At 39.3% G+C, this 12,944-nt stretch overlaps 1 protein-coding gene and 1 long non-coding RNA gene across 4 annotated transcripts in view; one reads left to right on the top strand and one right to left on the bottom strand.

Moving 5' to 3' along the window:
- The window catches only part of AKT3 (AKT serine/threonine kinase 3), a 159,250-nt gene extending 147,400 nt beyond the window's left edge, over positions 1–11,850 (bottom strand). For all 3 annotated transcript variants that reach the window (XM_026705238.2, XM_087936847.1, XM_087936850.1), the window contains exons 1-2: positions 11,715–11,850; positions 903–1,042 (exon numbers count right to left, since the gene is read on the bottom strand). In XM_026705238.2, the coding sequence (XP_026561023.1) occupies positions 903–948 (46 nt within the window). In that variant the 5' untranslated portion in view covers positions 949–1,042; positions 11,715–11,850. The remainder of the gene's footprint in view (positions 1–902; positions 1,043–11,714) is intronic.
- Positions 11,851–11,952: 102 nt separating this feature from the next.
- Positions 11,953–12,944, top strand: part of LOC148127649 (uncharacterized) — a 58,853-nt gene continuing 57,861 nt past the window's right edge. The window contains exon 1 of the long non-coding RNA XR_015744231.1: positions 11,953–12,085. This is a non-coding gene — a long non-coding RNA (uncharacterized LOC148127649). The remainder of the gene's footprint in view (positions 12,086–12,944) is intronic.

Genomic DNA, 12,944 nt, shown 5'->3' with positions numbered 1-12,944 from the left:
ATTTATCTAAATTCAGATCTAGCATTTCATTCATGTATCCCCCAGCTGCATTTTTTATTACAATTTTTCATAGAATCTTTTCATTAGTCTTATTTGGGGCATAGATGGATTCCAGATTTAAACTTTTACTTTATTTTCTTAATATCAAAATTAAAATTCATCCTTTTTTATCTTTTAATTTCTCTAAAGTCTTCTAAGAGGGCGATTTAAGATAAATTTGAATCTGGAAATTTTCCATGTATTTTTATATAGTCTTACCTAATTATAATATATAGCTAGAGTATAATTATAATATTTGATTTTGTCACTATTATTAAAATCATTTTCAAAAATAGACAAAAAGCATCATTGGTTAACTTTATAAAAAATCGATTAATAGGAATTAGTATCTTGTTCTAATATAACTTCATATTATTTTGATATTATCAAGATACATGAATTATATAACAAACATTAATCCTAAATATTATATGCCAATCTAGCCTATAATTTACTTTTTGAAGTCAAATGCCTAGCTGGGATCCACATTAATTGATAGTAGACAATATATTATTTAATCTTTTACAATATTATAATAAAATGTGTATTATGGATTCTTCTACATTCTCTCTAAATATTTTCTCCTATATTCTAATTTATTTAAAATTTGAAATTCCTGGTTCATAATTTCTTATACCAGCAGCAGAATACACATTAATGGGCAAAAGACTTGTCAAAAATAATGAATCTAAATAGCCAGTTATAGACTATTTATATATTAACACATAGCAAGTTATAACATTAAAGAACCTAAGGTATAATATATAACATACTACCCCGTATGTAGTGAGAATATATACTCAATTATGTGAATAATTGCTATCTAAATGTTTTCTATGACATATATTTCAATTAATACTTACCTCTTTTCTGAACCCAGCCTTCTTTCACAATTGTAACATCGCTCATGATGGCTCTACTGAGCCTTCAGATTAAAGAATATTTTGCAGTATTACTTTTAGAGTTCCTTTATTCTTCTGACTTTCCAATATTTTAAAGCAGCCTGAAAGTGTAAATAAACAAAAATTAACTCTTCTGATGTCCCAGTGCTTAATACTCAACCTATTTATCACTCTTATATAGCCGCCCATTTCACTAAAAATGATTCTGGACAACATACAGAAATCAAATAAAACCACAGATACATAAAGCAATCATAAAAATATTTTTAAAAATAATTGAAAAGAAAATATTATAAAAACTTTAAATTATGCAAACTACACTGAATGAACGAAGTATCAAACATGGTGAACTTGTCTCAAAAAGTTTTCAGCTTGCTGAGAGCCAAGCTTGATTATATAACAAAGTCTAGAAACTTCCAAAATAGCAGAGATGGGAATTAACATGACTTCAGGGGGTTGAGAAGAATGTTCCTTAAGGCAAATGTCATACAAAGAAGGCCTACCTCCTGGTACCCGTCAAATGTAAGACCCTAGAAGATAGTATTGGTAATATGCCTTCTCTGTCAGATCAAATGGGATGGGCTGATGTAATCACCTACAGCAGGGGTCCCCAACCCCCAGGCCTGTGCAGAACCTGACCATGCAAGTAGTGGCTGCTTGCATGCGGAGCTCCCCTCACATAAGCAGTGGCCACTTGCATGCAAAGCTCCCTTTCCTGCTATCTGCACAAATGGAGTTGTGCATACTCACACGCACTTGCCTGCCACTCACAGGAACTATCCTCTCCCACACCGGGCTATGAACCCAGAAATGTTGGGTACCGCTGACCTAAAAAGTCAGTTCCTCAGATAACGGGTCCTATTTCATGAAGGACTTTAAAGGTTAAAACCAGCATCTTGAATTGTACCCCAAAGCAGATCAGCAGTCAAAACAGCTTGCGGAGCGGAAGTATATCTTTCTAGGCATACACATAAGCTGCCTATGCCACCGCATTCTGCAGCAGTTGAAGCTTCCAGAAATTCTTCAAGGGCACCCCCATGTACAGCACATTACAGTAGTCCAATTTAGTGCTAACTAAGCCAGGGCACAGATGACTGTGAGCAGAGGCCCCTGATCCAGGAAAGGAGGCAATTGATGCACAACTCAAAGATGTGCAAGGCCCTCCCAGAGTAGCAATTTCCCCCCCAAAAATAATACATAGAATAATTTATTTAAAAATGTGAAATGATGTAGAAGAGCAAGCAGAGCTGCAGGGCAGGATTAATTATATGTTCATCTTAGAGTCATTATGTTGCCACAAATGGTCCAAGCCCAATCCCTCTTGATTCCATTGGTCCTTATTTAGCACAAATGTAGTACTGAACTTTAGTCAACTAGATTCTGGAGTATAAGTTTGAACAATAAATCTTTTTAATTGTAGCTTACAGTATCCTGATCCTTTGATCCTATCAAATACATAGACACTACATAGCAATGAACATCAATAATAACAAAAAAAAAATGTATCTAGCATCAGGATAGCATAGCATGAATAAAATTAGCCTGGTCAAAATAAAAATCATTAGTTTTGCCATCCATTTCATCAATAAACTATGATTCCTAATACATACACATTTAACTTTTAACAAGTTGCCTCTATCAATATTTCAACACTGCTGTGATTGATATTGGTGAGCATTTGTTTAGTGACTATTTGACTAAAATTACAATGGTACTGAAAAAAGTGACTCACAACCAGTCCTCGCAAAATAACTATGGTACATAACTATGACCATAGCAGCATCCCACAATCATATGTTCAAGGTTCAGGCACTTGGCAACTGGCATGTATTTATAACGGTTCACAGGATCACACGATCACCATTTGCAATCATCCCAGAGGACTTCTGACAAACAAATTGAATGGGGAAAACCAGATTAACTTGAAACTTTATGATTGCTTAATGGCCAAAGTGATTTGCTTAAACAACAAAGGTCATAAAATTGGAGGCAACTCACTTAATAGCTGAACTGCTTACCGATAGAAGGTCCAGTCCCAATTGTGATTATAAGTCAAGGACTATATGTTATTTTTAATTTCCCTTTAAGAAAAAAAATCAGCAAGAATTGTTTTAGATATGGGAGAGCCACAAATCTCTCTCATTTTCAGTCTCGAAAATCCTATCTCCTGCAAAACTGCCTAAAACCACACCATTGAAATTATCATATTTTTGCACTAAATTTCAATAGGAGAATTTGAACTATTTTTTAAGATCTCAGATGAGAAACAGGGAACAATTTACCTGAGACCAGCCCTCTTCCAGCCAAAAAAAGCACTAAAAAAGCACCAAAGCTTTGCTCTTAGAGTGATCACTTGGTCACTAGAAATCTTGGTGGAAACCTCTAGATCTGTGATGGTGAACCTATGGCACACGTGCCGGAAGTGGCACACAGAGCCATTTCTGCCGGCACACAAGCCGTCGCCCGGGGCGCATGCCGCACATGTGCCCCACCAGCCAGCTGATTGTTGGGTATCTGCCACGCCTGCGTGGGGGGAGACACATGTACAGGAGACACACGTGCATGCACAGGGGACAGGGCAAGGCATGTGCAAGAGGGGTCACGCACATGTGCAGGTGGGGGGGGGTCACATGCACATTGCATTATGGGTACAAGCATGCATGTGCACATGCACACACATGCACTTTCAGCATGCGACAACGAAAAAGTTAGCCATCACTGCTCTAGATCAGTGGTTGCCAACGGGTGGTCTGTGGCCCACTGCTGGTCCACGAGAAAATTTTGGTGGTCTACAGAGAAATGCCATCCCAAAGCACCCCCGAAAGCAATTAATCCAGGCTGCAGGGGAACACAAGGCTGCGCCACCCACACGGCCCGGGAACACAAGGCTTGCGTCGCTTGCATTAGGAACAACACAAGATAGTGAGGGGAGAGGGGGAGGGGGGAACTTGCCTCGCCACTGGATTGCTTCTTCAGCTTCTTTCTTCTTCTGCTTTTGGCTGCATGCAAGGAAAGCAGCAAAAGTCTTTCTCTCCCCCAAACTCCCCCAGAAATGAGCCTTAGGGACCTTGCAAGGCCTCCTGCATGACAAGTCTCAGAAAGATTCATTTCTGGCAGGGTTGAGGGGGAGAGAAAGAAAGGCTACTGCTGCTTTCCTTGCATGCAGCCTGAGAACAGAGCTCAAAGCAGGCTAGGAATGGGGCTGCCTTGGAGGGGGTGGGGGGGTGTGAGGGAGAGAGAGAAAAAGAAAGAAAATCACCAGCCCCCAGGTTAGATCGGATCTCTCTTTTTTTCCCCTCCCTCTGAGAACAGAGCTCAAAGCAGGCTAGGAATGCGGCTGCCTTGGAGTGGGTGGGGGTGGTGAGGTGTGGGGGTGTATGTGTGTGTGTGTGTGTGAGAGAGAGAGAAAGGGAGGGAGAGAGAACATCACCAGCCCTCCGAGGTTAGATCAAATCTCTCTCTCTCCTTCTCCCTCCCACCAATGTCAGTCAAAATTTACATTAATGGTCCGCAGGATTTAAAATAATGTGTTTGGTGGTCCCTGAGGTCCAAAAGGTTGGCAACCTCTGCTCTAGATTGTCAAGAAGTTATACTATTGTTTACTTCTTCAAAGCTTGCTCATCACTCAGTTAACCAAGGAAATTAAAATCTCCATTCAGAAATACAAGAAAGTACTTCTTCATCAATCTGACTAATATTAAAGCCTCTTATGATGCCCAATGAGTAGTGCTAAATCATGTTATCTGGATGCTGGTGGGTTTTATTTCGAAGAAATCAGCTATGAAATGATTCCCCAAAACCTGTATATTATTGATCAGTAAAGACTTTTGGAAACAATTTTTTCTTACTCCTCAAAACAACAAATATGCAATGCTGATCACTTGATTGATGTCCTCACTTGCATTATAAAATAAGTCAAATAAACACAATACAGCTAGCCCTCAATTTATGACAAGTTGCTTAATGACCATTCAAAGTTATGATGGACTCCCCCGCAAAAGAAATTCATGGTTTGGTTTTGAAATTTCAAACTGCACCATCTGTGAACATGTGATCATATTTTGGGTGCTCAGCAACCAGTCTGCATTTACAGCTTTTTGCAGCCCCCTGTGATCATGTGACCCCGATTTATAATCATTTTGCCAGAAACCAGCATTTAATTCTACTTTCCAGAAAAACCAGCCCATAGTGAACAATGGGTCACTTAACGGCTGAAACGTTTGCTTGACCACTGCATTCACTTAACTGCCGCAAAAAAGTTATAAAATTGGGGCCTGTCATATGATGACCCATTTTACAACCACCACAATTTATAACCATAATTCTCAGTCTCAATTACAGCCATAAATCGAGGGCTACCTGCATTTATATCAAACCACTGAATTATATACTTGGATGAAGCTATACAACCTAGTGAATCCAATTTAATACAAAAATATTACAAGCTTAATACAAGAATTTTATTTTAAAAACTTAAATGAAAGACAGATCAACCTTTGTTGACATTTGGTAATAGATACCAAACATCTCATTAGGCATGAGTGTTTACAGGGGAAGGGGGATAGAAAAAATATGAAATAGGTATCAGAACACTACAGTACAAACCATGTCTGATGTACTAGTTTCTGACAATTCGGTGTAGACTCAAAAGGTCAGGGGTCACACTATATTCCATCATTACATTATTGTTTTCTTATCCCAGTTTCCTCCATATACAAATATTACAAAATTCTTTCTGGTGATCAATCAGCAACAGCAATAGCAATATCACTTAGGCTTATATACTACCCCATTGTGCTTTACAGAACCCTCATTTTCACAGAGAAGGGACAATTCTTAACTCCCACAAAATGATACTGTTTAATAGAAAAGACTAGGAGCATGCCAACTCTATCAGTCTTGGTGAGTTGAAGACAGAAGTTTCTGTAAGTAATCTAGTCCTGTGCCCTGGATTTTATAGATTACTAGTTGATAACCCAGTGTGGCCCAGGTATTTATTTATCCCAATCCTATATTAGACAGGAAAATCCTGTAGTCTGGATTCATGCTGTTGTACTGTCTCTCGCACAGTGTTGCAAGTATTCTATTCCTCTCCTTGGGAGTTTCTTGTCTATGCTGGTGTTTCATTTTTTTTATTGCACTTGGCCTGACATTTCCTTGGAGGGCTGAGAGAGCCTTGTGAAGTACTGGAGTACAGTGAAGCCGTTACCATGGCAAGTCCACTGTGCTATACAGTAGAAGCCATTTTAAGGCACACCCCCCCCCCGAGGGGTGTTAGGGGTGTCTTACCCCCACAGTATTTGTTTCCAGAGGTTAAGCCATCTGTGTACCAAGTTTGATTGAAATTGCTCAAGGCATTTCAGTTATGCTAGAACATATACACACACATAGATAACCAGTTGTGAATTTTTCCTAGAAGCCTACTAGGAGCCTGTGCAATCTGCAAAACAGAGATATTACACCTGCAAATCACAAAACAACCCAAATTGCTGTCACCCCTGTATTCTACCATCGCTATTGCTAAATGCTTTTCAAGGGCAACTCCATGATCTACTTCCTCCAAGGCTCTTTCTCATTCACAATCCTTGTTATCTCTGACCCTTCTTATCCAGGAAGAATTGGGCCATCTTGACTAGTGTCACTGGCCACCTGTCTGCAGATGCAATAAGAGTGGAAAATAAAAATCAAATACAAGGTAAGGATAGTCCAGGTTCAATATTTATCACTCATTGATGCTTCTCTCTCGTACAAGCATTTATTACATTTTATTATTAATTTGTATCTCACTTTTATTATTTTTTTCAAATAATTCAAGATGGCAAATATATCCAACACTTTCCTTCTCCTATTGTCTCCACAAAAGAGAGGGGTCCAAAGTCATCCAGATGGCTTTCATGGCTAAGGTGGGACTTGAACTCATGGTATCCCAGTTTCTAACCTGGTACCTTAAACACTAGACCAATCTGGTTTAATTAAAGAAATAATTCTGGATATTCTTTGATTAATCTGATAATCAAATAATCACAACATGTCAGATTTTCTGTTTTAGAAGAAAACTGCCATAATAATTTCCATAATCCAAAACAATATTCTGTTTTGGTTATTTCCTTTAATTCTAGTTATGTCTAATAAACAAAAGAATTGACACTAAAGCAATGAAGAAATATAATGTAATTCTGGATCCCAACTGAGCAGAGATGAAAAATCAAAACAAAATACTAAGCAATCCCCCAAAAATATAAAAAAAGTTTCTGAGATCACTAAGCATCTCAGAAATATCTAAGGGAATTACATGTAATCTCTACAATAGGCACTCATCCAATAAAGTGTATTCAAAACATATATAATGATCAAATTCTTCTATTGTCAGACTAAGATTCATATTCTTGGGAGAAAGTTTTCTAAATTTTGTTTGCCTTCTCTTTTTCTCTATAGCATTCTGCATGAATTCCTGTGAAAGGAGCAGGAAACTCCTGCAAATACAGTTTGTAAGCAATATAATTGCAAACAATATGATTTTAAGAAATATATATTAGAAGTAATGGAAATAATACTTCCTACATGAAACAGCAATTGAACATTTACTCAGCATCTCTTTCTACATCAGTAATTATGCCCCAAATTGGTATAATGCACATCTCTATAACAGTTTATGCTCAAGGCAGAAAACATGCTTTCCATTATAACCATGAGATAAAACCATTTAACCTTCCTCTTTAAAGCCTCCAATTTAAAAATATCAGAAATATGAAATTCAAAATTTAGATAATACAGCTGTAGCTGTTAACTTCAAGATGATATTTTTATATTTATATACTAAAAGCCTGAATCAGTATCTTGAAAAGTCAATGGAAACATACTTATTACTTAAAGTATCTATTTTACTAAAGTATCCATTTCTTTCAGAATCAGGGCACCAAGTAATCCTATACAAATTGCAACACACAATTTATAAGCTGCTTATTCCACATTTTTACTGAGATGTACGTAAACATCAATATCAAAACTAAGTGACACCTTATATGTGATCTGCTTTAGTTGGAAAACTTTCTTAAATCTGTCAGGCAAATTTCTAAGAAACACAATTTTATTGAAACATTGCACAACAAAAATTAGGATGCTATTGATATTTTTATCACAATCCAAATCATAAACAAACAAGCTATGTTCAAACATACTGGTAAGAGGTTTTTATATGCATGTAACTGATTTTCATGTACATGGTCTTCATAAGCACAGAAAAGATTTCTTCACAATTTGTTAAATTAATGAAGTCAGCCCAAGCAAATAACATGTACTGTTTTCTGTACTGGTTTAGTACTGTTTTGAAGAAGCATGTAATAGAGAGAAAAAAGCGATTCTGAAATCCTGTTTTAAAATGCTTAGTGGAAAATGTACTTTTAAAAATAATAGTTCATTCTTATTCAAAATAGAAATTAAACCATTTAAGATTTTCACTATCACGCTGTGGCAATGGAGAAAATGTACACTATATTCAATATTTTGTAATAAGCAGGGTGATTTAGAGTGATTCTCAGCTTTCAAACATATTAATATAGTTTTCTCATTGTACACATGTTGTACTCTGACAATAAAGGTAATTAATTCTGATCTGTTAACTATAGATTGTAGCAACACCTAGTAGTAAGCCTTTAACAAATTCTACAGAAGTAGCTTCCGGCATTACCTTTGATAAAATACCTTTATTTTCATGAGTTATAAAGATGATTTTAGGGACAAATTTAATCTGACTTTGAAAAGTTGAAGCTGACTCAAGTTGAAGTTAACACTTGATAATGATTTGCATCTGTCAATGTAGTATAGTTGCTTTCTTTTTTTAAAAAACAAACTTTATTAATTATAGAACTAAAATATCAAACAAACACATACACAACACACAGAAGAAAAAAGAAAAAGGAAAAAAGAAAATGATTAAAAATAACAATTCTACTATCGACAGTCTATGGTTCCTTGTTTGTTATCAATATTGGTGATACATTTACAAATATCTTATTGCAAATATATAATTACTACCTCTTTTACATTTTACGTTGTTTACTAATATATTTTCTATTTTTGTTCTATCCAGTCATACCAGCATTCCCAGCTTCTATAATATACTGATGTTTCTTTTTCCTTAAGTGCTAACTTATCCATCTCTGCACAGGCTGTTATCTTCTTGTCCCTGCTTTCTTATGAGACTTTTTTCAATATACTAGTCTTTGGTATATCCTGAGATTTTCCAATGGTATTGCATCCTACTACCAACCTAGTTTGACCCTGCTCAGCTTTTCAAGATCAACCAAGAGCTGTTAGGTGCTGCCATCTACTGTAAGCTTAATCAGACTTTTCTGTAGTAAATTCCATTTATTTCACTAGGACATGAATATCCAAGTAAACAAATTTAGACAATAGGCTAAATTGGGAGTGAATTGAGCTGGGAGCAATAGCTACTGTCCCCACTGCCATTATAGATTTAATTTTATATACCCATATCTGTTCATTTTATATTAAACCATTTTATAAAGTTTGTCATATGATCCTATTTTGATCACAATTTATAGTCCATACTGACCTGAATTGTCAAAAACATTTTCAAAAATTTAGACTGTCATTTGCATAATTACTACTTTCAGGTAGAAAAAGTGAATGAAGCCAAATATACATATGTAAATATCTATTCATACAATGAGATTTCTCTTTTTCCATGCTTCTCAAAGTTTATTTTTGAGGGTTTCTTCTCAATGTAACATACGGTAGTAGGTTTTGAGAATCTGCAGTGGGCTACAAGGACAAATTGTCTCTCCCCTACATCCAGTTCCTCCAGTGGAAACACAATGATTCTATCTAGAATAACATGTTAAGACATTAATCACATGTATTTTTAGATGGAAATAAATCTCTTTGAACTCAGAAGAACTTATCTCCTACTTCCTACTCCCAATGAGCTGTTTATATGAAAAGATAAAACAGTATGTTTAAATGGTATTGTTTAAATTAAAAATAGATAAAACAATATATTATATTCCAATTCAAAGCATGTCTTATTTGTAGGCTCGGAAAATCAGTGATTTTTTTTTATAAATAAACTTCCATACAGCAATATATGGAAGTTTATTTATAATATAGCAAGACTCTGTTTCACTCTGTATAAAGAATCCACGAAAAATCAAATTTTATTTGAAATGCATGGTAAATACAATATATAGAAATATAATGAGAATTTCATTTAGGAATTTTAGAGGAATATTGATTCATCCTAAGGGGAATATACTTTCTACAGGCAAATAAAAGGAGACAAAGACAGAAGAAATGCATCTGGAAAGTATTTACTAAAAATGTACAGTTGAAATTGTAGCTCCTTTTATATAATATAGTACTTTATGTTAAATCCTACTACGGAGGCAAAGAAACTATTCCATAATAAAAGTTCATAATACATTCTGCTTACTTCCAGTAGGAATTTGTAAATTTAATTTAGTCATCAGATTTTATTTTCTTTACTCCTGTGTGTACAAACTTTTGTGAAATATAAAGAATGTTTGTTTACTTTACCTACTTCATAACTTATATAACTTTGTATGATTTAGAATACAGTGGTATTCAACATAAATACATCATTTATGATGGATTAATAATAATTAAATTTCTGTGAAAGAACCACTAAATTATTTGAACAGAACGCCATGCTATTTTAACTGAAGTGACTTATTAACTGAAAAGGAAACCCCACGTACAACACTGGAAAAGTCTGCATTGAAATTTTCAGACTGTGTTGACTGTTCTAATTTCTTTGAATCATGGGCTGCCGAAAGAACGCAGTATCAGACAAGTCACACCGTACACCGATGCCTATACATGCAAAGCAGTAACCATGGGTATCCAGCAGACGTGATGTAAACAAGCAAGCTTTGTTTACTTGCCTCAGTGGACTTCTGCAAGAAAGAGCAGGCTATCTTTTTGCTGTCTCTTATTATTAGAACGCGGGTTTGTTTTAACGCCGGGGGTGGGAAGGACCCGGAAAGGATCCTTCATTAAGCGCATTTTACATTCACTTACGCCTAAGAACAGAATGTAAGAAGAGATAAGAACATCTAAGGAGGAAGCAGGGCGACCAAAGAGTTTCCTGAGGGAGGGACGGAGGCTGGGCATAGGAGAGAAGCAAAACGTGTAACTGTAATGCGCCATCCACCTCAAAGGCATTTCAGCAGCATTCCGTACAAATAACGGGGTGGGCTGCGCGCGCCAGGGTTGTTATGATGCGCCTCGTGGCCAAGCGCTCACCTCCTCCCTCCTTCCCTCCCCCACAAGATATTATTAATGTTACATAACCCTTCTGCCTCCACAGAAGCCCGGCAGGCCCCGCCAACCGGACACACACCAGAACAGGACTTGTGTTTTAAGCCTCAGCTGGTTCGAAACAGGAGGAGGAGGAGGAGGAAGAGGAGGAGCTGCGAAAACGAGGCAGCCGCCGCCTCCCTCCCTCCCTCTTGTCACTAGGCGCGTTTAGGATGGCGGCGGACGAGGGGGAACGGCGCGTTGGGTCACGGGGAACGGGAAGAGGGGGCCGGAGCAGTCGTCTGAGACGCGAGGCTTCCCCACCTGCCTCCCCCCCCACCCACTACCTTGCCTCACGTGCCCCCAGAGCTACCAGCGCCCAGCCAGTCTGCCTGCCTCCCCCCACCACCACCCCGCAGCCGCCTGTCTTCCCAGCGCGCGCGCTTCCCCTCCCTCCCCCGCCGCCTCTGTCAGCGCGGTCGCGAGCCTGCCTACCTGCAGCAAAAGGCGAGGGTGGCGGGTGCCGGCCGTTTGGGGCGGAAGCGGGTCTCCGGGCAGGGGGGCGCCCACGATCTCTCCTCCCTTGTCCCCCCTGCCGGGGGTGAGTCCTTCACGGCTGCGACGGTCTACCTTGGTTGTGGTTTGCGAAGGTTTTCGACTCCAGGCTAGCGGCGTTCTGAGAGATGCAGGCGGGGCGGCGGCTACATCGATAGTGGCTCTCCCGCTATTTAGGGAGGCGCCCGCCCGGGCAGCTCGGCCGCAGCATCCAGGGAGTTAGGAGCGGCGGCTGCTCTTTCCCGACTGAATTCACCCGGAGTGGCCCGGGGCCCAGCGCTCGGCTCGATTCCTGCCGCCGCCTTCGCCAGGTTCGTTATTGACTTTGAGGAAAACTCCCGACGTCACTGGCTCCCCCCCCCTCCCCGCCGCCAGTGTCTCCCCCTCCAAGGCGGCGGCGGCGGCGGCGGCGGCAGCAGCAGTAACGTCGGCATCCCCCAGATCTCGCGAGAAGCGTCAGCGTGCGGAATGGAGGCGGGGGGGTGGTTCTGCCAGACGGTGCGAGCAGGGAGAAGGTGGGGGCTGCCAGACAGAGCGAGAGAGCGGCGGGAAGGACGCGGAGAGGGAATGGGGGCGGAGGTGAAGGCTTGAATGAGAGAGGGAGGCGGGAGGCGGCGGGTCTGCTGACCAACCGACGGATACGTGTACAGCAAGGCAAAGATGAAAGGCAGCCGGGCGGGTGGGAAGCGCACAGTCGGCATAATAAGGGATACCTGTCGAGGGGTGGGGAAACCTGTCATGTTGACGTGCTGCAGTAGGGTTGCTGTTTCGGACGTAGAAAAGTGGCCGAGAGCCTACCAGGCGGTTCGCTTTCCGAAACAGGAGTTAGGAATCTAAGTTTGCCCTGTCTAGTGTCAAATTTAAGAATCCCTTCCCAATCAAGAATGAGAAGTCAGTTGCCGGCCTTCATTAACTTTGCTTCAGCAACCTTTGCAGGACAGCCCGCCAACAGTATTTTTGACTTCAAAAAATCTCTGTAAACCTAAACCCACCTGCCACAAATTTATCTAGGGGTCTCTTGGAAAGGAAGTTATTCATCTGTAGCCAACTTTTTATTTTTATTTTTGGTTGGAGTTCTCTGATAACATTATATGTTCTTTTTCAGACAGGTGAAATTATGTATGCACACACAAATATTGGAATAGGAATACATAATTTGCTTGTTCCTTG

Source organism: Pseudonaja textilis, chromosome 1 (genome assembly GCF_049901715.1).
Source record: "Pseudonaja textilis isolate UNSWEBS1 chromosome 1, rPseTex1.2, whole genome shotgun sequence".
Classification (NCBI taxonomy): Eukaryota; Metazoa; Chordata; class Lepidosauria; order Squamata; family Elapidae; genus Pseudonaja; species Pseudonaja textilis.
Note: the sequence above shows the minus strand (reverse complement) of the source record. Positions and strands in the feature narration are given on the sequence as shown.